This window comes from Pristiophorus japonicus, chromosome 19, assembly GCF_044704955.1.
Source record: "Pristiophorus japonicus isolate sPriJap1 chromosome 19, sPriJap1.hap1, whole genome shotgun sequence".
NCBI lineage: Eukaryota > Metazoa > Chordata > Chondrichthyes > Pristiophoridae > Pristiophorus > Pristiophorus japonicus.
This window is the reverse complement of record NC_091995.1, coordinates 16,689,077-16,706,121: the sequence shown is the minus strand read 5'-3', so window position 1 is coordinate 16,706,121 and position 17,045 is coordinate 16,689,077. Positions and strand designations below refer to the sequence as shown.

The 17,045-nt window shown below is 45.4% G+C and overlaps 1 protein-coding gene across 5 annotated transcripts in view; it reads right to left on the bottom strand.

Moving 5' to 3' along the window:
- Positions 1-6,236: 6,236 nt before the first annotated feature.
- Positions 6,237-17,045, bottom strand: part of LOC139229752 (protein PRRC2A-like) — a 182,332-nt gene continuing 171,523 nt past the window's right edge. For 4 of the 5 annotated variants that reach the window (XM_070861308.1, XM_070861312.1, XM_070861310.1 and 1 more), the window contains 6 exons: positions 15,527-15,634; positions 13,935-14,114; positions 13,721-13,818; positions 12,766-12,859; positions 9,542-9,745; positions 6,237-6,702 (listed from right to left, as the gene is read on the bottom strand). In XM_070861308.1, coding sequence (XP_070717409.1) covers positions 6,484-6,702; positions 9,542-9,745; positions 12,766-12,859; positions 13,721-13,818; positions 13,935-14,114; positions 15,527-15,634 — 903 coding nt within the window. In that variant the 3' untranslated portion in view covers positions 6,237-6,483. The remainder of the gene's footprint in view (positions 6,703-9,541; positions 9,746-12,765; positions 12,860-13,720; positions 13,819-13,934; positions 14,115-15,526; positions 15,635-17,045) is intronic. The other variant, XM_070861311.1, reaches the window with a different exon arrangement.

Genomic DNA, 17,045 nt, shown 5'->3' with positions numbered 1-17,045 from the left:
TCAATGACTATTATCTTTGTTGCAAAATCTAAAAAGTTCATACAAATAAAATGTACCTTGATTTAAACATTTTAAGTGTTAACCTCGAGCAAACAGCAGATTTCATCCACATACATGTTCGCTAGCATGTACTTTCAATGCAACCTGTCTTTTGGAACAATGCTTGCAGCTTTGGAAATCCTATTTTCAAAATGACAGATGCATTGGAATGAGAGGAGAGAATGATTCTGAGATAATGCTGGAAAATACTCATGGGAACAGGATTAGGCTATTTAGCCCCTCGAGCCTGTACCACCATTCAATTAGACCATGGCTGATCTGTATCTTAACTCCATAACCCTTAGTATCGCGCCTAACAAAATCAATCTCAGTTTTGACATTTTCATTTCAACCCTCAGTCTCAATAGCTTTTTGGGGCAGAGTTCCAGATTTCCTTTACCGTTTGTGTGAAGTGCTACCTGACATCACCCCTAAATGGCCTGGCTCTAATTTTAAGGTTATGTTCCCTTGTTCTGGAGTCTCCTCACCAGAGGAAAGTTTCCCTCTACCCTATCAAATTGTTTAATCGTCTTAAACATCTCTATTAGATCATCCCTTAATCTTCTATATTCATGCAAATATAAGACTAGGAGACCACCCAGCAGGTCACGCAGCATCTGTGGAGAGAAAGAGAGATAGCGTTTCAGTTCAATGATCTTTCATCAGAGCTGTTGGGACTAATGAAAGATTATCAACCTGCACCATTAACTCGGTTTCTCTCGCTACAGATGCTGCCTGACCTGCTGAGCGTTTTTTTTTTAACCATTTTCTGTTTTTATTTCAGATTTTCAGCATCAGTGTTTTGTTTTTGTGTGAGAATGATACTGGGACTCAAGTCACAGAAAGACTGACAGGCTTTAGCTCATGTCAGGCAGTAAAGGTCTTGGGTTAGAGAGGCAGATGATGTAGAAGTAGGCAAGCTTTGTGACTGAAGAGGAAGCACTGTACTAGAGCGCATGCGCGAGCCAGTCCGGGAGGGCAACAACTTTGAAAAGAGCTACTGGATTGGACGTCACCATAACCCAGGTTGGTGATTGGAGCACGGGCAGGTACAGCAGGAGTGGCTTGCAGAGTGATGTAATCGGGGCTCAGGAGAGGCGGGAGTTCGAGGCCCAGAAAAAGCACAGGCCAGCCCACACTGCAATATATGTGCACGCTAGCTTCATGCAGCAGAGCTGGTCTCCAGTCATCTTAGTTAATCCATGCTACTGGACCAAGACCTAGCTCTGTCAAGCCCGTGCAGTGGCTGGTGTGCAACGGCCACCACACGTTAAAAAAAATCCATGCACAGGCATCTTCCACCCTTCAATACGCAGTTTCGGCTTGGAATATTAGGTCCTTCGTAGAAACACCCCATGAACTCATCCCTTTTTGGCGTGGAAGCAAGTCACCCTTGATTCGAGGGACCGCCGAAGAAGAACAGGAGGGGGCATGGGGCCAAAATGAACAAGCTTCAAGTAAGCTTCAAAGTACTCGCTACCTCCTTGCCAAGTAACGTGTGCCAGGCAGACTCCGAAGAAGCAATTGGCAAGGTTGAGGCTGTCAACTCTTCTAAAAAGGAACTGGATGAATTCTTGGATGGAAATAGAATTCTAGGTTATAGGGATAGTTGAGGCTGGGACAATCCTATATTCCCACAGGAGACAGCTACTGAGGGAAGAATATGTTAGCCTTTATTACAAAAGGATTGGAGTAAGAGTAAAGACATCTTACTGCAATTATATAGGGCCTTGGTGAGACCGAACCTGGAGTATTGTATAGTTTTGGTCTCCTTACCCAAGGATATACCTGCATTAGAGGAAATGCAACAGAGGTTCACCAGACTGATACCTGGGATGGTGGGATTATCCTATGAGGAGAGATTGAGCAGACTAGGCCTGCATTACCTAGAGATTTGAAGAATGAGGTGATCTCATTGAAACATGTAAAAATCTTAAGGGGCTTGACAGTGCGGATGTTCCCCCTGGCTGGGCAGTCTAGAAAACGGTTCAGTCTCAGGTGCGGCCATTTAGAACTGAGATGAGGATTAGTTTCTTCACTCACAGGGTTGTGAACCTCTACACGAGGGGGCTGAGGATGCTTAATCATTGAATAAACACAAGACAGTGATTGATAGATTTTTGGATACTAAGGGAATCAAGGGAAGTGGGTATAGGGAAGGCGAAGTTGAGGTAGAAAATCAGCTGTGCTCTTATTGAATGGTGGAGCAGGCCTGAACATTGTGTGGAGTCCCGAGTGAAGATACAGGGATGGACGAATTCTGTCGATTTGCTTGCTTGCCACTGGGGAATCAAGGAGTGTTGATACAAAACCTTTGTGAAGGAGATTAAACGGGGTGGGGGTTTGAGTCCACGATAGACAGAAGTAACGTGGGCTGTGGAAGAAGCAATCCAAGGGCCAGTCGTCAGTGCTTTGTGTATTGCTGTTGGTCACCTCTAATTTTTTTTTTTTTTACATGGAAAAAAATAAGAAAGCTGCAATTTAAAATATTGAGGAGCGAGTTTGCTGCAGCCCTAGGAACAGCCAGTTTTTATTAGGATTATAAATTACACTGTGTGACAGTACATGAAACTGGAGCCAGGTAAACGAGGCAGCAGAGAGCTTTTCAACTAGTGAAACTTCACAGAACAATTCTGGCCCGTCACAAATGAGGTCACACACAATCACCAAAAGAAGGATCGCTTCCCTTCCCCATTCCCCCCCTCTCCTTTGTTTGCATTTCCTCCCTCCCCCCCTCCCTTTTTTTATTTGAACATGAAAAGTTTACAAATAGCGATAGAGTGGTACAAATGCGGACTGGCCTTTTGAATCCCCTTGCATTTCACACTGTGGAGCCGTTGGGTTACTTCGGTTTTAAACTGGAGCCGACGGAGGACTTGGCGGAAAACTGGTCGTCCCGTGTGTTCTGCCCCGCGTTAACCCGGGAACTTGGCTGAAAGACGGAGGCGGTCATTCGATCAGTTAGCAACGTTTTGGATGACTAGCATGCGTATGTGAACACTTTTACGGATCTAAACCCCCAGATTGAAATACACCCCAGAGTCACTCGTTGGCATTATATTATATCTTAAATAGTTTACTGCTATTTCCGCCCTGGACTTTGCAAAGGCAGGTCTGACGCACATTCTGAAGCAGTGGCTCAGATTTTTGCAATCTCACCTCCTTACCTGCAGTCTTAACAAGTACGTCAGCTCCGACAAGCATCGTATTTCCGTAATGAGCATTGCAGTAGTTGTGCCAGGTGCTTTGGATTATTGCAATAATACCTTAAAATAAAAATTACCAAGCAATGATGAATTGCAGTAACTTTAAATTTAAAAAAGCAGCGTTAAGTGAGGAAGGAACGTGTGCTGTTTTTGTCACCTACGAATTGTATCTGCACTCTGAGCTTGGATATAGGTTACCCAGGTCTTGGCGTACTGCTGCAGAAATCTTTAAAAAAAGGTGTCTCGTAATGTTGGCCAAGATGGAAATATAATGAACTCTTTTCCCCCCCCCGCCCATAATTCTAAGTAGTATGAATTGAGGATATCCAGGCACTCAACGTCTCTGCCCTCAAAACAGCAGGCAAGAGGGAGTAGACATTCCGGTGTGCTGCTGGCCCGATGAAGATGCGGGTGGGAGCTGCAGGATTGGGTAGCACACTCCTTTGCCGAACCTTTGAGGTGTCACAGCAGGAGAAGCGACATGCAAAAAAAAAAGGCGCGAACAGGCTCCCAAGAGCCAGCAGTTCCCCATCGAGGGATATGCCTGGAAAGGTAAAGACAATCTCCCCGAATTCAGCTGAAGGCGGCCGAGAAATTGGTTTTGGATTTAGGCTGGTGTGCGGCGCAAAAGGGAAGACGACATCCTGAGCATTATCTCCCGATCGATTCTTTAAAAGACAGAAACTCACCCCTGTGTTTCTTTTGGAATATTGTTCAGTAGGAGATTCATACAAAAATGTGCACTCAGGGCACAAAACAAGCAATATTGCACAGCAACATACTATGCAGTTTGAGAGTCATTTAAAACCCTGTACTATTTATTCTGAAAAGTCGATATAGCCCTGTCACAATTCCAAACTGCCATATAAAAGGGGAACAAAATCCCCAAAGTGATGACTTGCTCCTACCTTTTGCATTACCGGTTTCTTGTTCCTGTGTAGTATTCACTTATTTAACCCCACTGAGTTGCCATGATACTGTACTGAGAACTTACAGGGCTACACGTGTCACCATTGAGGACCTAGTACTTCCCCATCCACAGACATCATTTTCGAACCAATTCCACACCCCACCCAGTTGTCCCATTCAATAGAAAGATGCACCTCACACACCCCCCCTCCATTATAAAAAAATGTTTTAATATATATTTTTTTTCCCTAAATCAAAAAGGAGTCAGTGGTATGGATTTCCTCAATTAACTAGACTAACTTCAAGAAGTACACACAAGATGTACTTTCCAGCGTCATGAATCTCCGACTGAAAAGGGTTGAATTCACAAAACAGGTCATTTTCCTTGCAGCAGCCATTCAAGTTGGGCAAGGGGTCTTTACAGCAGTGGGCCTGGTCCTTACAAATGCTCTTTATGTCCACCCCCAACCCCCTTAACTATTCCAAATAGAGCAGGCGGGTTCATAACTACTTGTTAAGGGGAGCACAGGCTGTGCACACCTGTAAGCAGCAGCTCCCACCAAAAAGAAAATCTCTCCCAGTTTACTCGTAATGTTACTTTTCAAAATCACTAGTTAGCAACTTATCCGTCCAAGTATTAACCAACTGTAGTATTTTACCCCCACCTCCAGGCTGCATGAGTGTAACAACCACACAGAAAAAGGAGATCACCGCGAAAAATAATTGCGTTTTAGTTTGGTGTTTCAAACACTTCTTTGAAGAGCATTTATTCCGACCCGCAGCTTCCAGATATCCGAAAACCTCAAGCTTTGTCCTCCCTTCCTTGCCCTCAAAAAGAAACAAAGAAAACTCTTGAGGCAGAGACTGGAAGATTGTATAGCATATATCAGATTCTGGATAGCAACTGGGTGATCAGCACAGACTGCTACAGGGAACAATCCATTAAATGCTGTAGTGTACACAATTCTTCCACCCCCCTCCCCCATCTATGCAACGGATTACAGACACCCCAAACTACTCAGTGATTTGTGCCGATCGGTACAGGCACCCGTGACGAATTTTACGACTTTTGAGTAGTTTCCGACCGGTGGTTTGAGCACCGCCGCTCTATGGACTACACTCGGGACGTGATGGCTTCGAAGGCCATGTTTGGTGAGGATGCTCGTCATCATGGACAGTAGCTTAGAAAATGATTCCCTACTGCACCCCCCCATACACTTTCAGTTCACAGAACCTGTAACTAAACCACATTCTCCTGGTAGTCAAGTATTGGAAAGGGAGGAGGAGGGGGGGGGGGGGGGGGGGGGGGAAGGGCATGGAAAATAATCCTGCGCTCTCCCAACTCATAGTTGCAAATCTGATGCCACAGCCTGCAAAAGGGAAGACCTGGGTTCGAGGACAGCATGTGACACTGTTGTATAACCACCAGTGTTTTTTTTTTATTTTGTGCTCGCGCGAGTAGTACTGTATTTGAAATAGTTAATGTTAAACTCTTTTGAAGCCTTTGCGACGATTGATGTCTGCGCTTTGGCGATACTGACAACAGAGAGCATCCACCAGGGGAGAAAAAAAATAACCCAACAAACTGAATGTAAAAAAAAAAAGCCACAGTATATTTGTAAAACTGGGATTGGGGTGGGGGGGGGGGAAGGGAAAGAGAGGAAAAGAAAGACAGACATTTTGTTGATCTGGAGTGTATTACGTTGCTCAGCACCGCCAAACTTGCATCTCAACAGCGTGATGGCCACAGAGTAAAAACAGTAACGCAAATGGTCATTTGTACCCATCTACCACTATTTACAAACATTCACAACCGTTTTTTTTTGTAACATAGACAAGACAGAAGCTACAGAGATCTGTCTGCATTACTTTTGAAATGCTCGACTCATCAAGTGGCCCTCTTATTCTAAACACCTTGTGTTCAAACCAGTTCTAGTCATTATATGCTTTGTCCCTCAACAAAGAAAGCAGCTGCCTTATAAGGGATTGGCATTTATTAAGTGGATCTACAAGGACTTACTAGTTACCAATAAGATGAATGCTTCATTATGGTAGAGAAATCTAGACCTCTCTCTTTTCTTAAAAAAAAAAGGACTTTTACCCTCTTCCTTCCCCCATTCCTTCCTCCCAGTTCAGCTTCACTCTCAATCCAGTTATCGCTGGAGATGGCTCTCTTTTCTTTTTTTGCAAAACAACTCGTGTAGTCCACTGAAATCAGTAATGTTTCGTCTTTCTTTTTTTTAAAGCCATATTCCTTTGAGACAGACAAATAAACCCCCTTCGATGTAGATCTTTTCAGTTTGGAGAGGCTGCAGTCTCCGGCCATTCGTTACAGTTTCTCATCCTGTGGCTTAATGCTCTGGGGCTTGATGGGCCCCGTCCGCACCGGCTTGGTGTTGCCCGAAGATTTCTCGTCCTTGTGTGGTGGCGCGCTCTCTCCGTCCTGGTGCTCCTTGGCAGGGGGCGGGCCGGCGTTGCCGCTGCGGGGGATCATCACTCGCTCGAAGAACCTTTGCGTGCTCTGCAGCACCTCTGCCCGCTGCTTTGCCTGGCAGGAAATTAAAAACAAAAAGCAGAGTTTATCGTGACGGCACGCAATTCGGCCATGCACACAGCATGCTGGTATTCGTCAGAAACTAGGGGCCCATTAATCTCTTGAAGGGGGTGGGTATAAAGGAAATGGAAGCAGTACTTGAGTATTTTCCCAAAATTACTTAAAAAAAAATAAGTGTGATTTAAATTATCATCTCTTACTGGTGCACAGTTGTATGGGGGCTAGCAGCCACATAGTACCTCACTTAAGTGATCCTAGACAGCGAGTGTCTGCAGGATATTCAACTGTGAAGGGCATCACTGCCAAACCCAATGTCTATAAACGTGCATTCTAGCGGGGGGAGGGGTGGGGGGGCAGGGTCGCTAGTTGTCAAGATTGGAAACATGACTGTAACATGCAATGCGTTCATGCAGAGTCCCTAGGAACTGAACCTACATATTTGCCAAGACCAGTTCACACAATCCAAAGCTAAACTGCCCCAGTTTCACAAATGTTACAAATATAATCAGCAGAGGACAGACATAATATATATTATATATATAATATATATATATAATATATATTTTTAAAATGCTGAATTTATCCATTGTTCTTTCAAACTTAAAAATAAACCCGAAGAACAGCTGTGATATCCCTTAAAGAGCAGACCCCCATTTCCACCTGTAAAGACTAAAAGGTTGGTTAAACACAACACAGGCACTACATTCAAATGTGAAAAATAAGACACGCCTGCTTGACAGCTTCCTCCGACATCCCAGTGGTTTGAGGCCTGGTCGGATACAGAACCATGCAGACCAGAAGGTGCCAGGTTTGATACCTGGTCTGTGCTCAGCCAGCCAGGAGCAGTGTCCCTTGGGGATGCCAGAGCTCCTAATCCTGATCCACAATCCTGTGATGCTCGTTAGAAAGTGCATGCACGTGGACATCAGGCAAGAACACGCAAAGCCCCCACATAAAGAAAGCCTACTTGAACAACCCTAACAGAGGGCATCTGGTAACCTCCAACTGAACCCCCAGATAAATCAGAGTCTTCATAAATGGGAGAAAATTTAGGGAGAACAATGCTAATGAAAACATTTCTATTTAAGCTGCAATAAATCCAACCCTCAAAGAAAAATGTGCAGTTTTGAAAAATTACTCCATTGGATCAAACAAAGAGAAAGACTGACAATATTCTTGACTGAATGGCGCTCTCGCTCCACAACCCACACTACCCCCGATGTGGGCCGATAGCTCTCCTGCTGCTGGAGGGAGGACCACGGGTGTGGGACCCAGGCAATTGCACCTCCCTACCTGCTGCGTGCCCTCCCACATTCAGCACTGGCACTGAGGGGACTCAGCACGGGCAGATCACAAGTGTCAACCAATGACTTGCATCTTTGTGGTGACATTTATTTTGGTGATGCATTGTGCCACCTAACAAAAACACACCACTAGTAAGCTAAGTGCTTGCAAGGTTCGGAGTAAGTGGTTGCAAAGCGTTTGCCAGGATTATGTTTGCCGTGAAATATGTTCATACATTAGAATCAAAGAATGACAGCATTTGGCCTGTCACGTGTGTTATCGAAATACCTTTCCACTCAGTCCCATTCCCCTACCCTTACCCCCACATGATGTTAAATTTCTTTAAAAAAAAAAAGACATATTTACTTCCCTTTCTAAAACTATTGTGGATTCTGCTTCCACCGTTATTTCTGGTAGAAATTTCTGGTCCTAACATGAATATAAGAATTAGGAGTCGTCAGCCATTCGGCTTTGAGCCTGCTCCGCCAGTCAGTAAGATCACGGGTAACCTTCCACCTCAACTCCACTTTCCCGCCGTATCCCTTGATTCCTCAGGAGCGCAAAAATCTATCCATCTCAGCTCTGAATATACTCAACAACTGAGCATCCACAGCCCTTTGGGGTAGAGAATTCCAAAGATTCACAACCCTCTGTTTGAAGAAATTCATCCTCATCTCAGTCTTATCCTGAGACTATACCCCCTCGTCCTAGACTCTCCAGCCAGAGGAAACAATCTCTCAGCATATACCTGGTCAATCTCCCTCAGAACCTGTGGAATTCTTTGCCACAGAAAGTTGAGTCCAGTTCGTTGGATATATTCAAAAGGGAGTTAGATGTGGCCCGTACGGCTAAAGGGATCAGGTGGTATGGAGAGAAGGCAGGGGTGGGGTACTGAGGTTGCATGATCAGCCATGATCATATTGGATGGCGGTGCAGGCTTGAAGGGCCTGCTCCTGCACTATTTCCTACGAATCTTACAGGTTTCAAATTCTCCTCTGTTCTTTTGGTAATGATCTGAATTACCAATTCATTGACGAGCAAAAATAAATTCCTTCCTCGACTTTATCAAAATCTTCTGAACACCTAAGAATGCCTCTTCACCTTTCAGTTTTAATTCGAAGAGTTCTAGTTTCTCAAGTCTCATCTCATAACTGATGCACTGCAACTGTGGCCACTTGAACAGTGGTGGGGGGGGGGGAGAAACCTGACAGAGCAATTATAGATTGGGTCCTTCCAGAATCAAGTAGTGCCTGGAGAGAGCATTATGAAGAGAATGAAGTACTGGTAGTTACAGCACTGTGACTGGTGAGCAATGTAATTTAAGCCAATAGTGTACCACACAAATCACGCGTCTACCCTTAAAACATACCGACTCCAGTTTCATTTTTTCTATAAAGTACTGGTGCATCTACATTAAATAAGCCCCGTGGCAGCACTGTGCTGGCAGATTGAATCTCTATCTCAACAAGGAGGCAGGTTGTGGGCGTGTTGCAAGTAGCACATTTAATGTTCCTCACCACGCACGCCCGCCCACCCCCCCACCTCGTACCTTAGCGTCTTCGTCAGTTTCCTTGGCTGCTTTGGGTGGAAGGAGCCCATCGGTTGGTCCAGAGGGGACTCTGGTCGGCAGGAATGGGCAGGGCGGGAGATAGGTGTTCCGAGCCGCTTGGATTAGGGGGTCGTGAAGTGGCGCTGCATGGCTTGCACCATGGTACGGTCGCGATCGCACCTTCGAGCTGGCGTAAGATGGCATCTGAGAGCAAAGCAGACATTTACCAGGCTCTGCTCCCACTCACTCTGGGCTGCGACATTTCAAAAACTTACAAAAAAAACTCTTACTAATTCTGCATTGCCAAAAATCACACCTTAATCTTGAGATTCCAACTGTATGGATAAGTTCAAGCTGTGAGCAGTAAGGAAGTTTACAGGACTTTTTTTTTTACCTTTTCTTAAAAACCCCTCCCAATTGAATTAGAGCAGAACTTTATCAAACACGCGCCAATGTTTAATTTTAAAACAGCTGGCTGCCTTAAAGTAGTATCGACCAGCAATTATTAACATGTGGCAGTGAGGAATTTAGAAATGAAGCACCCAGGCTTACAATGATGCATCGGTGTAGAAAAAAGCCAATTTAACAGGGTTTGAGCTGGTCTGTCAAGAGACTTGTTCTTCTCGATCACCTTATTTGTACATACTTCAGCTCACTTGCATTTACCCAGGAGAGGTCCCCTTCACTCCATTCACAAATCATAACACTTTAAAAATGCTTAAATGTCTTTCAGCTCTTTCTGAACATGGCAGCTCCTTTTAAAATCTACCATACCCCATTAAAAACGACAGCGAGATCTGTTTAATATAACGCTTTCACATTGGACTTTGATTCCCCCATCCTGGTAATGTTGTTGCGGCTTCTCTTGCGTGTGGAATACGAGTTGCCGCACCGATGGTGGGTTCATTTACTGGGCTCATCCATGTTCCTGTCCTTGATGGAGCCTGCACCAAAGGAAGTTCTACTGAAAGTAATTTCCCTCTCCCAGCTCCAATTTTCTTTCCATCTTCTAAAAGCACTAAATAATTGTGTGTGTCAAAGGGAAAGATTGGGGGGGGGGGGGGGTGGGGTATTGGGGCATCGAGTGCTGGGGCGTAAGCACTGATGACTGTAGCGCACTGGGTCCGGGACAGGGCAAGTCGAAGCGTCAGGAGACAGGAGTTAGCCCCGCAGGGGGGAGTCTTTACTACTGAATACTATGGCCACTCTATACTACTGAAAGTATCACTTTGTCCCCTTTGTAATCCAGCCCAGAGATATTAGCCAACGTGCCAGTAGATTTTGAGATTGCTTTTTGTACCTGTTCACTAGCTTTAAATGATATGTACTTGGACGCCTAAATCCCTTTGCTGCGCTATAGTTCTTAGCTTCTCATAGAATGATACAGCACAGGAGGCAATTTGGCCCATCGTGTATATGTTGGAATTTTGGTAGAGCTATCCAATTAACCCCATACTCGTTCCCCATAACCTTGTAGGTTTTTTCCCTTCAAGTCTTTATTCAGTTCTCGAGTGTTACCACTGAATCTGCTTCCATCACCCTTTCAGGCCGTGCAGTTCAGATCACAACAACTCACTGTAAAAAAAAAAAGTGTTTCCTCAAATCGTCTCTGGTCCTTTTGCCAATCACCTTAGATCTGCATCCTCTGGCTATTGACCCTCCCGTCACTGGAAACAGCTTCTTCCTTTTTACTCAATAAAAACCGTTCATGAGTTCCTCTTAACCTTCAATGCTCTGAGGAGAACCCCAGCTTCGTTAAGTCCCTCATCCCTGGTGCCGTTCTACTAAACGTCTTTTGCACTCTCTCCAAGGCACTGACATCCTTCCTCAAATGTGGGGCGCAAAATTAAATACTCCAGCTGAGTATTATTTTCTTTCTCATGTTCAAAGTAGGTGACCTCACACATTAAACTCCAGTTGCTATAATTCTGCCTACTCGCTTAATCTGTCTATGCCCCAATGCAACTTCCTGCTCCCATCTGCACTAAATGTCCCTTCAGTTTTGAACCTAGACATCAAACGGCAGGTCATTCGACCTTTGTAAAGCACCACAGCTGAGTTTGATCCTGTCCTGACCCAGCTTCCACACGTGCATAGCAGGGGTCAATAGATAGCTAGCAGGAGCCTGGCGATAATTTGTTTCTTCCACAGACCTCCCAACCTGGTCCAACAGCAAACAGTAAACAACCAGGGTGTTTGAGGTATCCCAGCCATGTCGAGAGATGCTGGCTCGAGCTCAGGGACTACCCGATAATGAGCTGGGTCAATGCCTTGCGTGCGTTGCCAGATGTGAGAATTACTGGAAGTCAAGCTGGATAAAAGCGTGATGAATATAAAACAGAGGCTGCTCATGTCAATCAGTTAATGCGCCCTGATTGCAAAGGGGTGCAAGGTGGGTGCAGGATAACACCAACAGCTGCCCTGGAGAACCTTACAGTTCAAAGTGGCCGTGTATACAAAAGGTTAGCATTTGACTAGGGTCTTTAAACCCCAGTTTTAAAGCGTATACGTGCTGATACATCACTTTCGCTGTAGATTTTGCATGGTGTCTGTGGGAGAGTACACTGGGGTTAGTTCATTTGGCTGTGCAGAAGCCAGGAGGAATGCAGAATAAAGATTTAAGCAAATAACCCTGATTAATTTAGTGGTCTTGTTGGCTGGGGGTTGCTACTTTAGGAGTAAAATTTGGAATGGGGAAAGAGGGCTGTCTTGCAAAATAACAACTTGTATCGGACTGAGATCACCAGTATAGCTACAGCCACAGCTTAAAGGCCAGTGCGGTTCAGGCAGAATTCAACAGTGCTTGCATTTGGCACCTAGCATTTACTCACCTGGAGGAATCCGCTCCACGGGAGCTCACAGTTTATTGTTACTGAAAAGCCAAGGTGAAGGCTATTGACCCACAGCGGAGAGCGTGGCAAATTTAAAGACAATGCAAATCAACAAGTCATGGTTAGGTAATGCAAACATTGGCTTTCAAAAGACTGCAGCCCCGAGGAGGAAGGGAAGATTCTGAAGGAAGTTTCGAAGTTTCGAGCTCCTGGGATAGAATGAGTTGAGAGTACAAGACAACGCAATGAGTCTTTGGAGATGATTTTAACCTGATGCGCCGGGCGGGAATCCCACAGGATTGGGTAGAATGCCGGTTTTACACCCCATGCCCGATATTACTCTCCGTTGACTTCATAAATCAAGAGGGAACACATACCAAAAAAAAACCTTACCTGCTGTGACATGTTCCCTCTGAAATACGGCAAGGGATTGATGCCACACTGGGCTGGTCCTGGAGACTTTCCCCTGGGACTCGTCGCGCCAGGCCTGGGAAAACACAAGAGAAAAAGTTAGGCAATGCGTTCTCACCTGCACGTGGGTATACACAGCAGGCTTTGTCAGGGTGTGTGTGTGTGTCCCTCCCTGTATTCACCACACTCCAGTGATCCAACAGCCCCACGTGCATGAAAACTAAAAGCTGCCCCGTAAAGTCCAGGACTGATGACTTGGAATGGTTACTGGGTAGGATAGTAAAAACTCTGGAATCACAGAAAGTAGGACAATGCCGATCTGGTGGGACAGCAGCATTCAATGCAAGAACGAAGCGAAAGTGCCAAATGGCCTTCCTCACCGCATTTATCTCCATGTTAGAATTGTAGGGGCAGTGCTGGGGTATGGACTGCAAACTTGAAGTGCGTTTAAAAAAAAAGCGCCCAACTTCTCTCCTTTTCCTCCTCTTCTGCTAATGGCGCTTTCACCGAGATGGTCCTGTGGGAAATGTCAGTGTGTGCAAGCCGAGATGGTGCGTTGGCACGTTATTCGACTGCGTGCTGCTTCACAGCAGGATCTTGCCCACACTGAAGGCCTGGCATATCAATGGCAATGTAACTTTTTGTCCGACAATCTGCCCAGCGTGTGTTTTCAAGCTGAGGCCACTGGATTTCCAGTCATCAGAAGCAGGTACCTCAGCTGATTCTTCTCTACTGCCCCAAAGCTGGGACCTGCTGTCTGCATAAGCTTAGTACTGCACCAGGACATTTATCATCATAGACTGGATCAAGCACCAATTCCTTTATAGTTTTGTGAATTACTTTAAAAGCTTGTTACAAATTTTAGTACTGAAAACAGGAACAAATTGAGGTCCTGTATGAATCCTAAAATCTAAATGAGGTCACTCCAATTGCTCACCTGAACATTGCAGGTGATGGGACAGTGTAACCAAGTGCCCCGGCAGACGGATTCATTTTCCTGTCCAAGAGATATGTCTTAGGATCCACTGGGTTAACCTGCATTAAAAAGGAGTTTTTCAGTTAATATATACTGTAACTATTGTACAAGGCTGCAAACATAACTTGAAATTTGAAGCACTTAAAAAGTTAAAAGGTTTATTTGGTTTTTTTACCTCCCTTCCTAGAGTAGGTGCAGCGGTGTGAAAGCTGGAGTGAAGGATTCTTCGGGGGGGCCCCTGAGGGACAGTTTGCGCCTGCGAATGATGCAGAGACTGCGGAAGTTGCACCAGGGGCTGCTGCATGGACCCAAAGCCAGGGACAGACAACTGGGAGCCCAACATTGGGACTAACATCTGTCGAGAAACGCAAGTCTTAAATGAGCACAGATATAGAGGCAAAAGTCTCAAAGTAAACAAAAAATAAAGGGCTGCTTCAAGATCGAGGATCCCATTGCAAAGTTGTGAAAGATTCTGGTTAGGTAGGTAATCAGCCCCAGTATCTGTCTGACTTACAATACCATTTTTGGTTTTCAAATAAGCAATGGCAAACCATTAACAGAACGGTAACATTGCAGTTATGTTACTGGATGAGTGATCCAGAGGCCAGGGCATGATCCAGAGAAACGAGTTCAAGTCCCACGATGGCAGCTGGGGAATTTAAATTCAGTTCGTTAAATAACTCTGGAATAAAAGCCGGTGTCAGTAATGGTTACCATGAACTTACTGGATTTGTGTTAAAACCCATCTGGTTCACTAATGTCCTTTAGGGAAGGAAATCTGCCGTCCTTGCCTAGTCTGGCATATGTGTGACTCCAGACCCACAGCAATATGTCGACTCAACTGTCCTCTGAAAAGGCCTAGCAAGGCCTAGACTGCAGCGGTTCAAGGCGGCAGTTCACCACCACCTTCTTAAGGGCAATTAGGGATGGGCCTTGCCAGTGATGCCCACATCCCATGAAAGAATTAAAAAAACCTAAACATATTCAACTTTACTAACATTCACGCGAGTTATATTTGAGGATCTGAGCGCATAATCTGGGCCGTCGTCCCCAGTGCAATAGGGATGAGTGCTGCATTGTCAGGACAGCTGTCTTTTAGGAGAGATTTTAACCAAGGCTCTCCTCTCCATGTGCCTTTTCAGGTGGATCATATCCTGTAGCATTGTTCAAAATGGGGCACGGAGCTATCCGGGCCAATTTGTTTTCCTCAAACAACACAGCCAAAAGAACGGTTTAACTGGTTATTCAACTCATTGCTGTGGCCTTTAGTTGCCAAGGCCCCGAACTCTGAAATTCCCTCCCCAAGCCCCTCCGCCTCCGCCTCTCTCTCTCTCTCTCTCTCCTCCTTACAGACGTTCCTTAAAATCGGCCTCTTTGACCAATGTCGTAGTCTGTCTTTGTGGGGCTCGGTATCAAATACTGTGAAGTATCTTCGGATGTTTTACTACCTTAAAGGCACGATATAAATTGAAGTTGTTGTTGTGGGGCAGTCCTGGTGTAGAGGGCTGCTGCGTTTGCCTCAAATAAGTGCACTTCACAAATAACTTGTTGTGTCACATGCTTTAAAATGGTGGCATGATCAAAGGTGCTGCTTCTCACATCTACTTACTTTAGATCGCAAATCCTTTTGACCTGCAATAGTCTTCAGGGGGTTTAAAATTTAGCCAGTTTAATAGTTTGATTTTCAAGCAACGTTTAAGTAGATTTCGCCCCCCCCGCTGGCCCCACCAGCAAGTAGTATCAGTAAAACTCACTGTCGAGAATTACCTGGTGGAGTGGGCCACTGGACATCGGTGCTGCAAAGTAGTTGCTCTGACTGGGCTGCTGCAGTGGAGAGGAATAGAAGTCCGATGGCTGGGCTAAGCCTTGCCTCATCTGTCGGAAAGGTCAGTCACGTTAGCACACAACATGAATTATCTGGGCGATTCCTGTATAATGCTACACAACCCAGCAAATGTATGCAGTCAAATCAAACGTGCACTTCAGCTGCGTAGAGAGGACAATGTTACCCGCTCCAGGTACAATCTCTTCTTCAAAAGGCTGAGCTACATGGATATAAAAATGAGGTTCCTTTCCATGGTTGTCTGTGGTGGAAGGAAAGAGGCTGCACTGGCACACTTTTTTTTTAATAAGAATTACACCATTCAAGCTACCCAATGGCTCAGTGGGTAAATGCATAACCTAGAGAGTGTAACCAATACAGGGGAGGAAAGGTTCAGTCTCCGTTCTGTGCTGAATTCGATGAACACAGTCATGTTGGGACCCCATCGCTGTGCTCATTATGCTAGGGAGCAGAGAGGAATAAAACCAAGGTGGCCAGCGATCCTCTTCCTGCTCACCATCCTGCGATCCCTGCTGCAAAATAGCCAGGGGTGAAATCTGTGACCTTCTTGACCTCACCATTGCTCGCCAAGCTGCACGGCGCTCCAGAGATCCCACGCAGCCGGCTTTTCAATGCAAATGCCCCTTAAAGAGGCCACGTGCCAATAAATTTATAGGGAACATTGGTGGTAACCATGGTCAATTTGTCCCCTCACCTTCTCAATGGCATCACAGTTACTTGCAGCACCTCTGCCAAAACCCTGGTGGAGATCAGTTAACTCAGCACAAGTCAGGGGTGAAATCTGGGACCTTCTTGACCTGTATGGCTCAGTTCCAGACTAGGTGGGGAACCTATCAACTGAGGAAGTATTTAAAAAAAAAATCAGGGCTACTTTTGTTTAAAAATATCTTGTTATTTAGATGGATGTTTGATGGGGTGAAGACGGGAAAGACAAACGGCTGAGATGGGAATGACTGACACAACCTCCTCCTCTTCCTCCCAGGCCCGTTGTTGAAGACTGGCTGCAGGACTTCACATCACTCACTGAGGCCAGGGTTGCTGGAATCGGCATCAGTCTATGGGGAAATCTGCTCTATGCCATTGCTGCTGGTTCTTCTACACTACCAGGCTCTAATTCATAAGACAACTGCCCCATTATAGCATCTTTTATACCTCCTCGCTCCCATAGAGAGATGTAAATTGTTATTTTCAGCCATTTTTCCGTGGTTGGCTTGTTTTCAGGATGGCGAGGAGCTGGAGAAAGTTGATCCAGTCAAACTGTTCTCTATGGGGAGTGGGCTCAGGTGTTAGGGTAAAGTGTTTATACGTTAGGAGTAAGGAGGGAAGAGACCCGTGGAATTGGACGGTGACTGAAAGGGACTAGATCTGTGAAAAAGGGGAACATAAGAATTAGGACCAGGAGTAGGTCATAGGGCCCCTCGAGCCTGCTCCGCTATTCAATGA